Source organism: Lagopus muta, chromosome 2, assembly GCF_023343835.1.
Source record: "Lagopus muta isolate bLagMut1 chromosome 2, bLagMut1 primary, whole genome shotgun sequence".
In the NCBI taxonomy this organism is placed as follows: Eukaryota; Metazoa; Chordata; class Aves; order Galliformes; family Phasianidae; genus Lagopus; species Lagopus muta.
This window is the reverse complement of record NC_064434.1, coordinates 97,457,279-97,478,144: the sequence shown is the minus strand read 5'-3', so window position 1 is coordinate 97,478,144 and position 20,866 is coordinate 97,457,279. Positions and strand designations below refer to the sequence as shown.

The window sequence follows — 20,866 nt, the reverse complement described above, 5'->3', positions numbered from 1 at the left end:
CCTGTTCCCTCCTGGCTGAAGTGGGGATCACCATACCTACATAAACCTCTTCTCCACTAATCATTTCCGAGCGCGCGTAGGTCTGAACAAGATCTACTGCTTCATCTGTTCTGTATCTTCCCGAGTGAAGGCTCTGTCAATGTTCTGGCTGGAAAATTTATAGGGAAAGTGGGACTTGCCGAACAAACTAGGAGATCTCATAAAACCAGTGAATATGTAACTTTATGCATGAACTGCCCACGCAGACAACCTGTTAGTTACAGTTTCGGCCATTCAGCTTAAAGCATTCGGTGGAAGAGATCTGCTGGGTTAGAGAAGGCCACAAATAGTTTAACCATCTCTCTAATGCTGCTAAAACAAAAACAGCTGTGCCAGAGAAAAGAAAACAAATGAAACACAAAAGCATCCTACTACAAAGCTTTCCAGTCACTAATAAAAACAATAGTCTGTGGTATTTCCAAAAATATTTCTGGTGTAGTAGATCTTAAAGACCAGGAGGAAATAGTGGGGAGGAGTGATGGAGGCAGGGGAGGTGGCAAAGGAAAGGGGCTGAAAGAAGAACTTCAGGACAATGTGGCTGGAGTCTGACGACATAACCTTTTAATTAAGACTTCATTAATGTCTCCTGTATGCCCACTTTACAAGGAGGTGGGTGGGGAAGTGAGCTGAACAGGGGGCTCACAGCCACTGCTGCTTCTTGCTGTCTTAGCCGCCCCTAAGCTAGTTTCCAAATGCTCAGCATTTGAAACTACTAGATTTTCGATTAGGGAAAGTTTTCATAAATACAGATGTTCTTGGCGGATGCAGCTTAATACTTGCTGCCTTCTCCTCTCTATTCAGCTGTTTACCACAAAGCTGGAAACAAAGTGTCAGCCACGCAAGATTCCAGGCCCTTCAGTATTTATCAAACCATATGCGCACGGCATAGGAGTTGATCGTTTCATTTCTCTTTCTTTTAAATACCAAGAACTTCAACTCCAAAGCAAAAGAAACAGGGCCCTAAGTGCCAAACACCTCCTTTTGCAATTCTACCCTGCTAAATCCATGTCCTCGAACAGCTGGTGATGGGACGGGTATCCTTTTGAAAATCCCCACAGAACTCATTTGAAGAAAGCCAACGCCGATGCAAAAGAGCCACTTCAGTGTTTTAGAAACATCTCGAAATAGTAATGTCACTTGCAGAGATGCATTAAAGAGCCTAATAAAAGATCAGAGCATTCGCATATATCTGGAGGGGAAAAAAAGCACATTAGGACACGATTGCTACAAACACTGGTGGGTGGCTGGCTGGGAGGAACCTACTTCTTTACCAAGTGTCAACACTTTCCTTTCTCATGTCAAGTTTTGTGGTCCAAGACCACATACACACAGCATATAAACAACCATCTTACGCGCTGTCCTGATAAGAGCAATAAAACCCTTAAGGTTTTCAACTGTATTTCAGTGCTTTTTCTTGTCCTATATGGGACCCTCCAAAGTCAGATAGTGGAGGCAGATCAGAGCAAAATGTTTATTTTGGTCTCATTGGCTCCATTTTCCCCCTACACTGCAGATTAAATCAGCATAAAAGTGATGGAATTCAGTTTAGAATTAGATCTTAGACCAAATCTCACTGTGGTATGTTTAATCACAGGCACTTTATTTAAGAACTATTTTCTTTGATTCTTGAGGCTGTCATCTTGCATCTTTTAGTCTTGCTAACCACCTCTTTTTATGAGCAAAAATCTGCAGAGTCAGAACTAAAAGGATACAACTGCATCTATTTGAGGGCAAGAATTTGCCTGTACAGCACTAACTACAGGATCAGAGCCTCAGCAAATGTATTTGTTCAGAACTTCCTAGTTTTCAAAATTCTTGAGGATTTACAGCCTCCACAGCCTATGCAAATAGCCTACAGCATAGCTTGGAGGATACTCAGGTCGTTACACTCCCTAAAACAAGTGAACCACAACACAGCACATGTTCAAAGAGAACAGAAAGCCTGGACAAAGGAAAACCGACCCTCTGCTAATTGAAATGAAGCCCACTAATGCTCCCCAGTTCGCAGCTATGGTTGAGAACGACCTTATTAAGAGCTGCACATGTTCTTTTTAGCTGAATTGAAAAGGGACACAAAGAGGGAAAACTGAAGGATAAAGGATTCTTAAGCTTCACAAGTTGTCTTCATATTGCCTGGAACTTAAGTGATACACAGGTTACTGGCATTGTACTGAAGTACTGATTATTTACTTGTACAGTACACCTACTGCTGGTACCTTCAGAGATTACACTTGTTACACTGCTTTAAAATATTTATGTCAAGATTCTAAAGTGTTGGAGATTATAGGAAAAATGGTTTATCTGACATGCATTATTGCACATTGCCAGTTTTAGCTCATTAATCTCTGTAGTCTTTTCAAAGGCATTACAGCTCACAATTAATATGGTTTAGTTTAGGATAAAAACCAACAAAAACTAACAAAAACTAAGAGAAGGCAAGAGAGAAGGCAATGATAAAAGACAGGTGGTCTGCTCATGATTTCTTTGAAGCAACACACTTGTTAAGAGTCACGTGGAGCAGAGGAAGCAAGGGACGCTCAGTGGCACGCTGGCCTACACTACAGACCTGCCTGCAGTGAGGAGCAGCTCTGCACTGACAGCAGGAAGGCATCCTGACTGCGGGCCTGATTGCAGATGGGTGTTACCTGGCACAGCTCCACACACTTCAGCAGAGCTGCGCTACTTACACCAGCTGGGGACCTTATCCTGGCAGCAGAAGAGGTAGTAAAACTATCAGCTCCTTGAAACAAAAGCTTGCTTTCCTCTTCCAGAGATGTCTGCTTTTTCCTCCTGCAAGGTTTTAATAATGAGAAGCTGGCTGCGTTCAGTTCTTGCACAAACACGCTGTCTTTGAACTCTTCCTGTAGGCTTCCAACCTTGGAAATTTTGACTCAGTATATTGAAAACAGGAATAAGCAACCTGTAACCTTTCCTATCCAGATCTCAGGTGTATTTTAATTGAAGGAAAGCTATTTTTTCCTGAAATAAGATAATAATAAGATAATAATAAGATAAAAATAAGATTTTTTTTTTCCTGAAAGAAGATAATCCCACATTGCACTCTTCTTTGGCATGTGTAGACTCTTCAGAATACAAATTCACCTGCTTTAATCTCCTCCAGCTGCTGGTTCATTGGGTAGATGAATTAGTCACACAATCAAACTTTTACATACCACTGTCAGTGTGTCTCTTCACTCTGCGTTCTTTGCGTGCAGAACTCAACTCCCTGCCATTCTTGACTAACTAGATTGTAAGGAAGCAAACTTGCAAAGGCTGGAAGAAAAAAAAAAAAAAAAGAAAAAAAAAAAAGGAAAACAATAGCTCTTCCTCACTAAACTGTTGCAGATGGACAGATTTTTTTTCCTCTCGTTCCATTATAAGAGTAAGACACATGTACCTCCACATGCATTAAATCACCAATAGAACACTATAAAACTGGGGTGCCTAAAGGAAATATGTTCTCAGACAAAAAAATCTTTATAAAAAGTAACTTTGCTATGAATTGGAGAGAAGTGAGGACATTTTCTGCTCCAATCTAAAGCCAACTATAAACCTAGCAATTTCAACTTAACTCAACTGCTAAATAAGCCTTTAAGGACTTACTTAGTTGATCCAATTTTAACTGTGAACTGCCGCAAAACACTTTCCAGAGCAGACTACAGGAAGAAAAAGAGGCAACGTCAGTTGAAGCAGACAGAGGAGAGATTGTACAAATACTATCATTTTTACCTTATTTCTCAAATGAGTCGATTACACCTACCAGCTTCTTATCAACATTCAGATATGTAAAGCCAGCATTCAGTGTCCCCCACAACAACAGGGACAGAGCAGCCAGCCTTGTCTGAGCCTGATTTACTCCCAGCACAGGTGATTAATCTCAAAGCACATCAGCCTCTCAGCTAAAAGCCAGCCAGTGCTCCATGTGCCCCCTCTGTATCACACTAGGTGTTTCTGAAATACCTATGACCTAAATGCATTTAGAAAGGCACTTCTCTCCTTCATGCTCCTCTGCTGAAAGCAGTGCTGGACTATTTGGGCAAGCAGCACCTGGAATGGAGGAAGGCTCCTTGTGCTCGGTCTCAGCAGCAAAGATACCCCTAAAAGACAGCTGTGTCCCGCTGTCCCTTTAAGAGCATGGCTTTCTCTGCTGGGGGCAGGCTGAAAATCATCCAATAGATTGCACGCTGACACATGCAGAGAAGCTCACAGGCTCATCATATCTCTCCTTTACTTGCAGTTAATGCTTGGTTGCAAACAAAGTGAGACCTATCCATGGGTAGGGTCTGCTAAAGGACCTGGCACTGGTTTAACTTTGACTATGGAAAAAGTGGCTTCCGAAGAGGCAGGATTTGATCAATCCTCTGAGCTCTTGCCAGTTCCACTGTGAATACTATTATTCCAAATTCCCTTCTTAATCATATCAGTGGACTGTCCCTGGATATACTTGGCTTCCTTTAGAAGGTGGATCACACATCACGTGGCTTCACTGGAACAGCATGTCCCACTCTGAGTAAAGACAGCAGAACTCAGCTCTGTTTCATTATACACCACTGAGACAACATCTGTGATGTTTAGCTTAGACAAATAACAGTCATAACAATGTATTATCATCATTAGCATCTTGACTGTCACACTCCACTAGTCACAGAGCCAACGCTGTGCAAACAGGGACTAAATTTGCTTCAGTGCTCTACATGTAGGCACATACCTATTGGGAATATTAACTTAAAGCAGGGTTCAAGTATTCCGCTTGACGGAGACCTGAGAGAAGCAATCATCTCAGAATGAAGCAGGGGAGAATTTGAGAGGGAACAGTAAAAACCTGTATGGTTCTTTTTTGTCTGCCTGCTTCTGCAAGCTGTTTCAAGCAGGTTCAAGGGGTCTGTCACTGCATAGCCTGCAGTATTACAGCTTACAAAATAGTTTCATGATCAGCTGAGTCTGGCACAGATTTACTCTGCTGAAAACGGGATCGTTCCCCTTGGCTTCAGCTGCTCAAGTCCTGGCACTAAGATTCGCATCCAGCCATATGGCAGACTGGCTCAGGGAACCATTTGGCTGTAGGCTAATCATTCGTGGAGACTTCAGTTATTTTTCAGCTAGATCAGTTCCCTGACTCAGTTCACTGCATGGCTGCACGAACACTGGTGCTGGTGTAAGGAAACGGGGCACAAGTAAGGGGCCAGGAATGGGGAGAAAGACTGAAAGGAGTTCCAGGCTGCCCTTCTCAGTGCTGGCTTATGCCAGGTTATCATGGTGTCAAACTAAGGCAAAGATAATGTTCTCAAAAGGTTGCTGAACTCTGATAGCAGTGGAAAACGTTGGAAATTGGAATGTTTAAGAAGCTGGTCCTCCTCCAGTTATGCAAAAATCTAAGGCAGATGGAAATGTCTTAAAAAGGAACCTTTTAAAACCAGATACTCTTAATGCCAAGCCAAAGCAGAAAACAGCATTCTGCAGCTTCTTTGCATTCTGAATGCACTCAGATTCAAGAACTCACGATCTGCTGCAAACAGAAATAAAAAGTAGCTGCAAGAAGACAAACCAATCATCACAAACTGCAAAGCACATCACATTTTAACGAAATACTTTCTGTCTAAACAGCGTCAGGAATTCCCTTTTAATGAAGACTTGTAGATAACTGAGGATATAGCTTTAAGTTTTGCAGCGTCCCATAAAAACACTTGAAAGTGCCCATTGCTGTTGATGAATTTCTGTATGCCGTGCATCAGAGAGAAAAACAATGCCTTTGAAAATGCTGCAATTTGATTTTTATACAACTATAATTTATTTAGAATTAAGAAATTTGTTTTACATTCCCCAGCAATTTTAATTCTATCTGATTAGAGGTCTTATTATCATATTGAAGCGTAAGAATGTTTTCGGTATTCTCAGGCAGAAGGGGAAGAAAAGGTCCAAGGTCACAGCTGGAGGAGCTGCGCCGCAAACAAGTAAGCGCGCATGAACATTTGCATGGGTCCAAGCTCTCTGAGTAGGGCTAAAACTACTAAGGCAGCTGCTCGGTTTCCTGAGGTATCTCCAGTGGTGTAATGAGAAACCACAAGGAGCATGTATAGAGAATATTTACACTACAAATCATAAAGAGTAAATGCCAAGGGAAATTCTGCTTCCCATATCTTCTAATAAATGAGGAGAGACACATTTGAGATGAAAAGGTCACCAAGTTTTAAGAAGGATAAAATGAGTTTTTTATAGACTGTATGAGCTGAAGTGTGGAACTTGCTGCCTTATGACATTACTCACGGAAACACAGCTGCCACAAGTTCATACACTTTTGAACAACTCTACTGCAGGAACTATGATAATATCTATGATGTTACACTACCAAGAATAAATGTGCCTTGTTCTAACAGTTGTTGATTTTCAGAGTCCTGTAAAGCACATTGAAAAATGCCAGGAATTGCACTTCCACTAAAAATGCTCCCAACTTCTTTTACTGAGTTTAAGAGGATCAAATTGCAGGATACAGACATCACACTATCATGACATTAATGTTTCAACTTGATCTAGTACTTGATCTAGAGGCTGGCAACCCTGCCTGTGCCAGAGGGATGGGAACCTGATGATCCCTGAGGTCCCTTCCCACCTAAGCCATTCTATGATTCCATGACTGACTTCCCATCAATCATATTTTTAATAACTGAGAATGAAGAAGAAAATATGGGAGATCAATCATTTGGATACAAACCAGGGTAAAACACAAAGAGTATTACTGCATTTCTGGCCTCAGTATTATTTACCATATAATTTCAACTACCCTACTCTTTCGAAAATCAGATGCTTAACAGAACTGTGGAGAATAACTGGCAAAGCATGGAAGAAAACATAAAAGCACAATATCTGGGAAAATAAGAGAAAACTGTGAAACGCAAAAAAGACTGAATATTTTCTGAGCAGCAATTTAAATGATCAAATCAATCCTCCTTCCCCTAATTTTCTATTAACCTACTAAAGTGTTAGTCATGAAGTTCACAACAAGCCAGATTAACACATCTGTCACCCTATTATTTCAAACTCTTCTCAGAAAGTACCTGCTAGTTAACACAGAACTTTCTAGCAAACTATAGTTTCATTATTTTCCAAAACATTTGCAATATTTTCTGCAAGGCTCCCTACCCTACAGAAATGCCCTTTGGAGGACAAGCCACCAAATCAGATGCTCTTAGAAAGGATTGCCCATTCTCCTTGGGGAGGGAATGCTATTTGAAATAAGCTGCAAAATAAACTCCCTTTGCCAATTCATCAGGCTTTCAGAGAAAAGCCACGGGATCTCAGTTCCACAGAGGGACCATTATCACTTGAAACCTCTCTGCCTGGTGTCTCTCTACATGGCTGATGCTCCCATAAGGACAGCTCACACCCAAGGTTCACCATTCTCTGCAGCAGCAGACCAAGGTAACTCATTCACTGTTGTCCTCAGAAACAAAGCTATCAAGCAGAGACAGAGCTTTCTCTCTTTCCTTTCTGAGTCACCATACTCCTTTCTCTGTACGCCTAAGCAGCATTGCAGTGTGGGCCAGCACAACAGCTCTTCCCATATTTTGGTTTCTTTTTGGTAGTCCAGAAGACAGCCTAATGAAGGAAGGCCCACATGAAAGAAAACACAGCAGACTAAAATAATGAGTCTGGCTCAGAAGGGCAAGAAGTGTTTTTACACATCACAGTCAGTTTGCTAGCCTTTGTACAATACTGTAACCTATGACATTTGTTTGCCCACTTGTTCTTCTATGTATTTGCATTTCACATTACAAGACAAATTTTAAAGAACTAACAGAACACTAGTTTATTAAAGAATTTGCAAGATGCTTAATAAGCACTTTGTGCACAAATGCAAACATCGTGTCATTAAAGAACGCTGTTTGTGAAACAGAAGACATTGCAAACTCTTCAGTCCTAAGACAACCTGACATGCATATAATAAAGGGCTCTGTCTTGAACCACGTTCTTCTACTAGCCTGCGCTGAGCTGCCTGCAGAACCACACTAGCTGAAGGTCACTTGTAAGAGGCTTTGGAGGTTTGGAAATGCTCTGTGTGTTTAATATCTTACATGCAACACGCAGGAGAGCCCTGAGTATGGCACTCTTGGAAAGGCTCAGTGTAAGGCCGCCCTCTGACGGCAGCATTTCCTACAAACAGTCCAGTGCACAGCAGGATGGGCTGCACACAGAAGAAACACGTCAGAACTGGTCTCTTACAAGGAGCATGATGTAGACATCAGAATACGTTGCCCTAACCTTTCCACTTGAGGAGGGTAAGTACCGTTTCCAACTTGCCTTCTCTGTCAAAATGGCAAAAGCATCATTTCCTCATTGTCTACACATTGCACTGGAATTTTGCTGCACTTCACTACTGGACTCAGAAGAATTTGGCACTGAAACTGGATTCTGTGTCCCTTCTTTCGTTCACTGGCACCTTGTAAACTCTGGCCTCACTGAAGGGCTGTGATAAACATCACAATAGTCTTGTATCTATCATGGCAGGAAACCAACTTTTAGGCCACTGCAGCAGAATAATGCAGAGCAGTGCAGCGTTCACTTACATCCTCATACATACTTTTTTTTCCTTTCCAACCCACCTTTCCCCCACTTAAATCTACCAGGGAGGGCTAATACAGAATTGCTGTTAGTCCTCTGCTCGGTATGAGAAAACAGCACAGCTCTGCTGGGCTAATATAAAACAGACTGCAATTCACAGCAGAGTCTTATCTGTACCTGCAAATCACACAATGATGTGACACTCAGGTATTGCTGACAAATTCAAAAACCACCAGCTTTTCTCTGAGGTACGAACTAATGTATTGATTACATATCAATATCACTTACAAACAGTCATGGTATATATAGAACGGAATATATCACAGTATTGCTCTGTTGTGTGCTGCACAGAAAGCATGTTACACAGAACGCTGGACTGTACCTGCATCTGCAACTTCAGCAAATATATATAAACATAACATTTTGTAAAGATGCCATGTACATGGTTGGTTTTTGTTGGTTTTTTTTTTTTTGGGGGGGGGGGGGGCGGGCAGGAGAGAGGTGTGAAGTAAAGGTGGACAAAACACATTTCAAAACTAGTTCGAGGACACCATATCCAATTCTATTGTAAGGTATTATAACCATCATCTCATACCACAATTTAACATCCAACACACTCATGTGGAACTTCTGTGCCATACTTCAGATGCTTGCCATTTTGAAGGTTCATACTTATACAGAGCTGAAGTGGCAGCACTCATAGAGGCAAGCATTTCCAAACACCTACTGCAAACTCAAAGGATAATTTCTGTACTTCTTCTATTTGTTACTGCAAAGCTGATGACTATAAGTGGTAGACTAGAGTCAGAATTCAGAATATGTCCATCTCTGCTGCATGTAATTGTGGAAAAAGTAGTATAGCTGATTGCACCTAGCAAGATGATAATCTAGATATTAATTGTGCAGAAAAAATGATGCACTCTGTATTGCATTACCTTCTCAGTTTCCTTCTGTGTGCATCTGTACCCAGCAGATGTAACTGAAATAATGGACAGGCTAAAGAGGGTGGCTCACCTTGCGTTGTTCCATCTAACCCCATGAGACACTTCATCGCTCTGATGATTTGCTCTGCCACAGGTGGGCACATAGATGTGGCGTACACAGCACTGTGAGAATGAGTTCGTAAAAAGTCCACGAGGCCCTTAGACAAGGGAAACAAAGTATGAATGAACTTGGAGGTGCCCGGACATCACATCTCCCCTTTAACTAACACAGAGTGAGAAAGTGCAAAAAAAAGAGAAGGTTTCACCAGCTGTTTACTTTCTTGGCCGCTCCCATTAATACACAGCCTGAAGAAACATTAGGCAAGTGCAAGCACTTTGCAATTTAAGTGAGGCAATTACAGCTGAAATAAAACAATGTGTATGCGCTGAGACTTATTATAAAGGAGCCAAAAAGGCCAACGAAGAGCTGCTTTTAAAATACTGTTCAGTCCATCCATGAATAGGAAAGAAATAAAACTTACATGACAACAGCACAGTTTCCCTGCCACAAGATCTAACGCAGGAAAAGTAGTCCTACTGGAATCTGTCTTTGGCTATTAGCACACACATTTCTTACAACATAAACTTCCTATTAGTGTGACAGGTCCAGTCATGTTACAGTCTGTAGAACTGCTTTAACATTTCCCTGCATATCTAACAGCACAAACCACGCTCCTAACAAAAGCACTGCTGTGCTGCAGGCATGATTAAAGCGCCAGTAACTTCTGAATGCAGGGATTGAGTAGGAATTCAGAACTAGATTAAGACTACCACTACTGCAACAGAGCATATTTATGAACATATGTAAATTGCTGAGTAACTGTTATTGCACCAAAAGCTAAATGCATGGTAGTGAGAAAGAGATGATGCCTGCTTGAAACTATGCTTTGATAAAAAAATGCCTCCAGAAGATAAAGATACTGACACAAATTATTGCCATAAAAGTTGCCTAAGTCTATGCTGAAACTTCAGTGCTAGGAAAAAAGATTTATTTAACTTTATTACAACTTATATATATGTTGTGCACTGCTGCATTGCTACACTGCAATTGTAATCCTATGGGTTTAACCAAGTAGCTGAGAAAGCTTCTGTGTTCTTACTGACCCAGCAAAAAGAACCCCTGTATGTTTATGGCTGCATAAATGAAGGTAGGTGAACAGCTGCTGCCAAGGCCCAGAAGCCTGAGGCAAAGCTTAGTGATACACCAGGTGTGAAAAGAGTGACCACTTTCCTTTAAGAAAACTTCCAAGGATTAGATGATGAATTGCTACAGACGTTTCTTCACAGGTTCAGGCATCCTATCATTTCTAGCTTTATTAGCCAATTTTCCTTTGTAAAAGTCAAATCTTCAGACATAAATTCAGGAAGCAAACAAAAGAAAGTTGATTCTTTATGCATTACAGTAGTCTGTTCTAAGATCTCCAGGTGCAAAATCTGCCAAAGATGGTGAGAAATAGATGCTTCACACTTTCTTACATCCCTTTTATTCTACACAAGGGCTTCCTACCTTCCTGACAATATCCATATGAGTTGTCTGACTAGGCTATCTCCTCATTCAGTAAACTACTTTAGAAATACATTCCTGTATTTTTGAGGGTATGAAGAGGGTAAAAAACCAGCAACTACTTGACATCTTTGCTAAGCAATAAAAATGCTGATGTTACACAATGGCATTAATTACACTTTCTCTTCTCCTACACTCCCTGTTAAAACAAGTTCAGCTCTACTTTCTGTTGACAAGAGGTTGTTTTGTCAATGCATGTGGAGAAATTGAGATCAAAGAGGTTGCTATTGCGAGAGATCCTCAAGTAAATCCTCTTTCTCCATCCTAAAAATGCAGTTATGACAATCCACAACTGTTCAGGAATTTTGTATCAGTGGATGAAACTGTGGCTTTAATTTCTCAATCTTGCTCCACACACTGTTTACAAACAGGAAATAAAGTAGCAAGCAGTCTGCATGAAAATTAATGTAGTGAGGTATATTTAGACAACCACAAAGATTTTAAACTTTTCCAAAACAAACAAAAATCATCAGGGTGGCATGAAAATACCCAACCTAAGCAAATTATATAACATGAACATGAGACAAAAATAAGAAATTCTGACAGTTTTTAATGTTCATTTGGGATTTAGACAAAAGTGGCCCTATCTGTAGAATTGTGCTCGTGTAAAGCAGTCTATATGAAAAGATAAAAAAGTTCATCTCATGTAATGAGAAAGTATTTTCCCCCCCCCGTTTGTGTTTTCCTTTTACCTTTTTGCCAGCTATGTATCCTCCAGCTGCACCAAAGCTCTTTGTGAATGTTCCCATTAATACGTCAACATCATCAGGATTCATACCAAAGTACTCCACAACTCCTCGTCCTGTTGCTCCCACTGCACCGATGCTGTGAGCTTCGTCCAGATAGAGGTAGGCTTTGTATTTCTTCTTTAGGGAGACTATCTCTGGCAGCTGCACAATGGACCCTTCCATGCTGTGGAGAGAATCACAGATAAACAACAAATCCTATATCTTCCTTTCTCCTTAAAATACTGCCAAAGAAGCATAGGCATTAAGTGCATAGTGCAGTTACCCCATGGAAGATCTTCTGCAAACTCCATTTGTATTTACAGTTCAAAGAAACACTGCAAGCATCTTCCAACAAGTATAAAAGTAAAATAATTTTAGAATTCAAGCAAATAAAAATAGCCAAAAAGTCCTTGAACGTTCGGAAATTGCCAACATGCCATAGAAGAGAAGGAAAAGTATAAAGTGAAGATATTCACCAAAGTAGCATATTACGTCTGACTGCAAAAAATATATATATTGTAATGAATTAAAAGGAACTGCTATAATTCACAGTGGTCCTTCATCCATCTACTGCTACTATGTCAACATTTCTGGATAACAGATCTAGAGAAAAATCACCCTGGGGCAGAGGAATTGGCTCTAATATGGCCCACATGAAATGCACAGACAGTGCCATGGCTCAGAGCAGCCACAGTCTTCAGAATGGAGAGAATCAAAGATTGGAAAAGACAATTCAAACCCAATCTTGTTATTCCTACCAGATGAATGGAAAAATGTTACCCTTCTTTTTCTGTTTATTTTCTTAAGGCCACATAGGAAACAGAAATATTCTAAACTTCTCGTAACGGTGTATAGAAAGCTCTAGAAACAAGAAAAGGTGATATATCTTCTGTATTGGTAATTGTATCAGTAACTTAGAAGGCACAGGAGAGTTCTACAACAGAATGAAAGCTCTGGGAAACAATGGGAATGCCCTCAAATTCTATAAAGACGAAGTATCAATAGTATTGTTGTGAAGACTATTATGTCTTAAAGACCTTTGTGGGACAACTAAAGTTGTGCTTGGATATGCTTTGGTGCACTCAGCATTCACTTCATAACGAGTTGCACGCATTCTCTTCATCAGGTCTAGTGAGCAGGCCTTAAATGCTACATACTTTCTATCAAACCCAAAGTGAGTGCACTATGCACCCCAGAAAGCAGCATTCTGTGGCCAAGCATTCCGCAGCTAAGGCGTATCTAGTTGCATGTGCTACAGCAGTTTCAGGTGAGTAGAACTGTCACGTTTGCTCCCAGAGGACATGTAAAAATGAGCAGCGTGTTCAATACAACCTCTTGTTTTGTTTTTGTTTGCAGTTTTGTGATCTTGGGCCAGTGGCTTTCACAGACTCTTTACTGTCACTCAAGCTGATCTACGCAGCTGGAAGGTCAGTACCACAAAAGAGAAATGATGTGTTGGCAATGTTTTACATGTTTTATACTTTTTCTTTTGTTCTCCTGAGTAAGCTTGGAAACAGCTTGAAGTTCAGGAGATATTTGTTCCCTGAAATCAGCAGTGTCCATTATTTTAAATGAACAGTACTGGGGAGCAGCCATGGACAAGGATTGCCTGTGCTGATCAGGTTCAGAGAGCCTCGCTGTGTCCACCTGTAGGCACAATTTTGGGTGTCAGGTGACTGGTGGCAGATCCTGCCTTTCTGTCTTGTCCAGCCATAGAAGAAGCAGCCATGGGGACAGGTATGGCACCACAGTTTCTTGCAGCAAAGGGCAGACAGGCTTGCACTGCAAGCTCTCAAAGACCGAGCTTTCCTTCCTGTCACCCCGTGCTGGGGACAGAGCCCTCCAGCAGTCAAGCAGCTCTTTGCAGCTCCGGGAGAAGCAACTTGAACCACCACAGCTATTTTCTTAATGAGTATAAGAGCAGAACCCACAGTCCTCACATGACCCAAAGTCAAACCATTAGTCAGCTAAAAATTAGACCAAGCTTCTGGGTGTGTGTGGGTATGAAGCATCCCACGTGCTAGGGAGGGCAGTTTTGGCCATCTGGTCAGCTTGCAGGATGGCTAAGTGCTCAGAGAGAAAGTGCAGGGCCAAGGAGCACCACTGCAGGGAACAAAGAAGCATCCCCCACTGTGTCTTCCAGAAATAGCTGGGGAAGAAAATAAGAAGGATGGTTTTTCCACATTCACACAGGCATCACGTAAGAATGGCTCATGGAGATTCAGGTGAGAAAAACAGCTTTTCTCTTCAAAAAGATGAGAACAAGAACGGGAAATTAAAAATACAAAGCTTGATTTACTGTGTATTTGTCATTTTCAGTGCTGGGTTAGTGCTCCTGAAAGACACTGGCTGACATAAACATTACAACAGTTGGCAGAGATCCTAACGAGGGCCTGAAGCATCCTTGGGGCAGGTAGAGCACTGCTGGTTTTGTGTGTATGTCCTGGGCTGCTATGCAAACAGGCCTCAGCCCTCCTGACGGCAGAGATGAGAGCTGTTTCTGTGGCACTCTATTGCTGGTTTTGCTTTTGACTCTGGGAGATGATCTGTGATACAAACACCGCTCAGTTTAGAATTGCTCAGAGATAAAACTCACTTCATGTGTCTCCCTGGGTAGTCCAAATGGAAAGTTTACTGAGTCCTTCAGTAAAAATTGATATCAACTGAGTTTAAATCAGAGAGCTGGAAGTAAACGAACTGCAGTGCCTCTGTCTCAGTCTGGCTGTGTCACTTGCACAAAACTACTAATCTGTTTCCAGATCTGCTCAGGCACATCTAAAGAGCTGTGTGCAGATGAATATAAGCTGGGTCTGCCCATGCCAGTCATTAGCATTATGTGGTATTACATCCTGTCTCACAGCAAAAATTATTAGCTTGGTTGCAGGGATGTACAGCTTCTAGACTGCAGCTTACCCTCATCTTCCTTGCTCAGAGGGTGGGCAGAAGAGCTTGCTTCAGTATGCACAAAGTTTGAATCTCCTTTCAGAAATGAGGACATAACTCAAAATTTTGGGATCACTGAATTTTGAGGCTTGGTTCAATCCCAACAAGCCACTGAGAGTCTTTCTGAAGCAGCTGATGAATTCTACAGCCAGGTGTGGTGAGAGAGTATTTGTGCTGGCCATCTCTCTTGGAATACAAGCTTGTTCCTGGCAGGATGTATATTCTGACAAGTGTTGTCCAGTTTATTCTGAAACTTATCAGTAAAAACAGTTTGCAACAATCTACCATAGTAACATAGTTTCAATCTTTTTTTTTTCTGTCAGAAAAAGTAATCTACCAACACTCAACCTATTATCTCCTTCATAATTCCATCACTCAACTTCTCTACATATGCACCAGCATTACAGTCCTTTCAACATTTGAAAAATTACCTGTTCCCCTTTCAGGTTGATTTGTAATTGGGAAACCCCTCCATTCCTGACCTATTACTCCCAAAATACATGCATTGCATTTTTTATTTATTTTAATATTATTTTCTTACATAAACCTCGGGCTTTCATACAACAATCTTTGTTTTGTAGTTTAGAGTAATAGTTTAAGGAAACTCCAACAGCCCTCACATGCAGTGCCATACACTGAAATGACAGAAATGTTGACCTTTGACGCTGGTCCCTGGCCAAGGACATTAAATGTTACCCCACTCTTTTCTAAAGTCCCAACATCCAATCCCAGGAAATAAAAAAATAACCCTAATAAATTTCCTATGGTATTGTTATTGAAACTCAAAGAACTTCTACTGCATGTGAAAAAGAATTGGATAACATCCAGTTAAGCAGAAAGCTGTTTTCTGAGCTGGAAGAAAATATACTCAAATCAAATGTGGGGGAAAATAGATCATTTGTTTTGATGGGTTTCTGATACCTTATAAATTCCTCCCTCGTCCTCAGCCTACCTGACTCTTAGGTAAATATGTGTGCAAGAGAGCAGAAGTCTACCAGAAACCATGTAAGAACATAATAACTGATTAATCCTGAACTGGAAATAGTGGAAGCCAAGAAAAACATTAGCTGGATATTTAAATAATAGAAATATGATTTAGCAAGTCACTTTAATTTGTGCGTTGGACACGGCCAAAACTTGTTCATGCATTTTGAGCTGAAGATTGATGGCTGGATCGTCTCCCCATTTGGAACAAAAAGGAAATATATTTGCTCCTAGGCTATTCTGAGTCAAGAACCAGCTCTCACTAGCAGTTAAATTTACTTCCTATGATTTTTCTTTTAAGATGCTAGATACATTAAAAGCAAACAATCATATACTTATTGCTATTTGTTTGACATGTAGCTTGGGTGCTTCCCAAGCCAAAAGGCCAATTCTGCCTTCAGTTGTAACCAAAGAAAATCTGTGGCTTATGGTTTCAAACACAAGTCTGACTTCCAGAAATGTTCGTGTTGGCTAACAATGGCCCTTTTCAAATTTTGCCAGCTAGTAAGTCCAGGCTTACGAGCAGCGTAAATACTTTAACATACCCCTAATGCAAACACTAGGCAATTTTTTTTTCCATACCATCAACTTTACCTTACTAAGACTATAGTGTCCCATACAGCAATATTTATTTTAAATAGGAAAGCTTAGCATTTCTTTTGCATCTCTGGAAAATGCATTTCTGTATAAATTTGCCAAGTCAAACTTGCAAGTCAGGATATTTTAACTTGGAGAATGGCTCTGACCAAGTTATTTAAATTCTGTATTAGTTGTCCCCAAAGCAAAACTTATTTAATTCCTTAAAAAAAAAAAAAAAAGCAATATTAACAGTCTTAAGAATGCATTAACAACAGTCTGCCTCCTCTTAAATCCACTAGATGAATGTTCATTTGGCATCTGGCAAATCTTCAAGAGAACTAACATAGCCAACATAGGGGCTGGAAAATTTTAGTCTATTTCAAAAATCATGGGCCAAGAAAGGAAAGAACATGCACACAAAAGAAGTAAGTGTATTTCTAGAGTGCGTTTCTCCAGCTTTTTCTTTTGCATAGGAAGTGTTATTAGCTACATAGACTACATGGCTGGCAAGTCTGTTTCCAGCAGTGCAATGAGGACAGATCAGCTGCGTGAATCTCGGGTTGGCATCGATAGCAGGGACACAGCACAGAGGGGTGTGGTGGCATCCTCCCTCAAGCCAGAGCAGACATGCTTTGCAACCAAACCACAATCTTTAATTTCTGATCAGCTTAGACTACCAAAACAACTAACCAACCAACCTGACTACTGCTGGTGCTGGTTTCCAGTGACAGAATATTAGAGAGCTGAGCTCTGTTTTTGCTTTTGTTTTTTATTTGTTTGTTTATTCATTTTCTTTATTTTTTCTCTTTATGCCTTTCACAAGCTTTGACACTCAGGACCTGAGTGGTCTTAGAACTGTTATGCTGTTATTCCCCGTCTGCCTGGTATTCTCTGGCAATCAATAGAAAGTAACAAACTTTCAGGGAAATATAATTAATCTGACTGTGAAATCTCATTGAAAAGCAATGATTTATGAACCATGTAGGTATCACCACCAACTCCTATCTAAAGTAAAAGTTTCCTTCTGGTGCTGTTCTCTGAAGCCTAGAATGTTTTTATTTAGCATCTTAACAGATAGATGTGCAGACTTCTGAAAAGGAAATCTTTTTGAAATCCAACTACAAAAAACAGAGGAAAACAAAGCTTTATACTAAACATACATCTGGAAATGCAGCTGCAAGTATTGCAACTATCAGCTAGTGGGTTTGCCCCAATGTTTAAGTGGATCTATGCCTCACCAATCTAACTTCTCTCTCCCTAATGGTAAATATCCAGAGTAAAGGATTTTAAATTGAACAAAGCTCAGCAGCTAGAGCATTTTCTTGGGCCATGTAACCAAAAGGCATATTTGTCAGTAAAATGTTGGTGGTCCACTTAATTTCTGCGTGATCAAAGTCCTTAAATTGAGACTTTCTTTTAGTAGTGCCAAGCTATGTTTATTTGCAGTTTTGCTCTGTTTACTCTGATTGAAAGGGGACGTTCAGCCTGTTTTGGATCAGCTGATCTGCTGCTGACCTGTTTCAGCTCTGAGTGACAGGTGTTTAGATAAGGACTAATTTGTTCTCTGTGCAGATGGAGAACGTTCGGTAAAAAGAAAGTGCTGCTGACTATGAAGTTGTAATGACATGAGACTGTGAAAGATCTCTTATGAAAAACCTAATCAGCTAAACTGTACTAGCATTCCTCAGTAACACGGCGTAACCATCTGCCCATGTGTACAGACTACAGTTCAGCCCACATGAAATAATCCCCGCATGCAGACTTTACTGTTTTTTTCCTAAACCACGTCACATCCTGTGAATGAACAGTTCTGGCTCCCTTCTCTCTGGTACTACTCCAAACCCTGTCCTCCCTACTCTCACAGTGCACCTCCTGTTCACACTATATGCTTCTCACTGTGACTTGCTAAATCAACATTCAAAACAACAGAGGATCTCACTGCAGCAAGTTATGCCAGGGTTCACACCGTCATAATGGAAATTAATGTTTTAACAGGATCACTGAAGATGCTACATAACCTCCATTCATTTCAGACCTCGTTCAGGTACCAATGTTAGCTTCACTCAACATATCATTGTGTTCTCAGAAGCAATAAAGAGCACTCACGTGTCTAAAATGCACATACCTGTAAATGCCTTCCACAAGGATGATAATTTTTCTCCATGCTCTGTGGCTTCGAGGCTGGCCATATATTATTGCATCTCTCAATAATTTCTCAAGACTCTGCATATCTTCATTTAAAAACAAGTAAAAGGAGAAAGGAAAATATTAGCACAGATTTTTTTTTTGAAGAAATTTTTTATTTTCTATTTTTTTTTCCCCCGTAGAGAAAAAGACAGCATTAAAAAAACAACGTATCCTGAAGATAAAATTCCTTTATTAGCAGGCTAGAATCAATAACTTCAGTTTGACTATATTAGTTGATTTAGTTTGATTTAGTTTGACTGAATGCAATCTTGTGAAAAGTAGTTTCAAAAAGCTGCCAGTTATGTACCCTACCTGGGAAATTTCTACAGATCTTGACATATGTTTTTATTTAAAGGGAAAATGCAACCATTTTGCTTTAGTACTGAGGCTAATTGCCACCAGTTCTATATGGGTTGTTGATATTTATAATATCTCAAGTCTTTTGAATGAAGAACCTTCATTTGCTTCCCAGCACCATAAAGAACTTGTGAATCACAGGCACTGCTTCAGCAAAGGCTTGGATGAGGCTGCATGAAGTACATCAGGATGACAACAAGAGAAATCCTCGCCTTCCCAGGAAGGAATGCTAGTGAAAGACTGCTGATGAGGGAGGGAGAGACAAATGGATATAAACACATAGCGTGGGTACTCTCAGTTGCCAAAATGCTTGGAAATAGCAGAACTTTGATACAAAGAGGCTTGGATGTTGTTAGACACTTAGAAGTTCTGAGTGTGGATCATCTAACAAAATGCTGCAAGGAAAGGCACTATGTTTTGAAAAACACAGAAAAGGCTAAAAAATAATAATTAAAAAAAAATCAAAGGAACAAGAGACAGATCAAAATCCAACTCTCAGTGCAGAGCCGAAATGTGGGTTCTGAATGAAGTCTCTCCAGAATGAATTACTCTGGTACTTTTTGGAAATCCAAACTGACACTTCAAAATGTTTCCAAATGACATCTCAAATAACATCTTACAGAGACTCATTCCCCAAGGAATGCTACAGATGAGGACAAATTGTGGGGGCTGGGAAAATCAGTGGCTTTTTTTTTTTCCCACAATATAACACCACTTCTTGAGTAATATATCTTAATGCAGTTATTTTTTGCTAAAATGTTACAAAACTAATCTTTAATTCTCCCAGATGAGGCAAATACATCTTACCTATATTGATGTTGACTTATAGCTTTGTTTCTGCCTGACTGTAAGCAAGCTGTTCGTACAGCACTTGTCCATCATGAATAATCAGTGACCTGAGAGATCACCAGGATATGATCTAGCTCGTTATAGCCTGGTACTTTGCCCTTTGCTGAGGTGCTGATTTCAGTGACAGATTTCTCAGGAACACCTGTGCTGCTCTGCACCTTACAGTCTAATCTCTTGACCTAACAAGACCTTGCTATATCTTACAAAGCACACTTGCATGATGTGTGGCCTCTTATTTCAACCGTGTAATCATCTGCACAGCTGGATAAGCTCCCAGATGGAAATGCTCCTACGAGTGATGCAATGCAGATAGCACAGTGTCCACTAGGTGGCAATAAAGGGAATAAAAGTTCCGTGCTGCTTTACAAAGCGAATGGATGACCCAGCTAAACATGTTTCATAAAAGACACCTGTTCACCTTCTCTTCTGAATAGATAAAATCTGGAAATCCTTTCTGGTTCTGAGAATTAAAGGGCTCCAAAGGATTACACAAAGCTCGTGAGTTACAGAAATGAGGTAAGATTTTCAGTCACTTAAAGTGAAGTTTTCTCCACTGAATTTAATCGTCTTTTTCATCAAAATGCCTGCAGGACCTTTGAACCTCCTCTCCGAATCACACAGAGTGAGACTTAATTCAGTATTCTGTCTATATATAAATTCTGTCAACACTGGAGCTAGACTTTGGGAAAGTTAGTTTGCCAAACTTCTGAACTGAAATTGTGGCTAGAAAATTCAGTTATTTTAAGACCACAGGGAAAGAAAGAGGAGAGGACAGAGAGATAAGAAATGTATACAGCTTTTTAAAGAGCTTGTTTTATAAAAACAGAGATGTGAATAAATCCCATCCAATCTAGTGTGGAAGACGAAACTGCAAAGGGAAGAACATCTCCAAGTCAGGAGATGCCTGACTGAATTCCCATGTGACAGCCCTGCTTGAGTTCAGGCTGAGGACATGCCTGCTCAATGGAACAGGGCTATCTCATTTTGCTTTTGATGTCTCCTTCTGAAAAACATGTAGGGATGACTCTCAAGCCTGCCAACATATAATTTGCTTAGATGCAAATAGATTTTACTGAACATTTTACTCTTGTTTGCAG

General features: G+C 40.4%; 1 protein-coding gene across 10 annotated transcripts in view; it reads right to left on the bottom strand.

The window, feature by feature from the left end:
- SPTLC3 (serine palmitoyltransferase long chain base subunit 3) overlaps positions 1-20,866 on the bottom strand; it is a 398,986-nt gene that overhangs the window by 7,689 nt on the left and 370,431 nt on the right. For all 10 annotated transcript variants that reach the window (XM_048935743.1, XM_048935749.1, XM_048935741.1 and 7 more), the window contains 3 exons: positions 18,502-18,607; positions 11,835-12,054; positions 9,610-9,736 (listed from right to left, as the gene is read on the bottom strand). In XM_048935743.1, the coding sequence (XP_048791700.1) occupies positions 9,610-9,736; positions 11,835-12,054; positions 18,502-18,607 (453 nt within the window). The remainder of the gene's footprint in view (positions 1-9,609; positions 9,737-11,834; positions 12,055-18,501; positions 18,608-20,866) is intronic.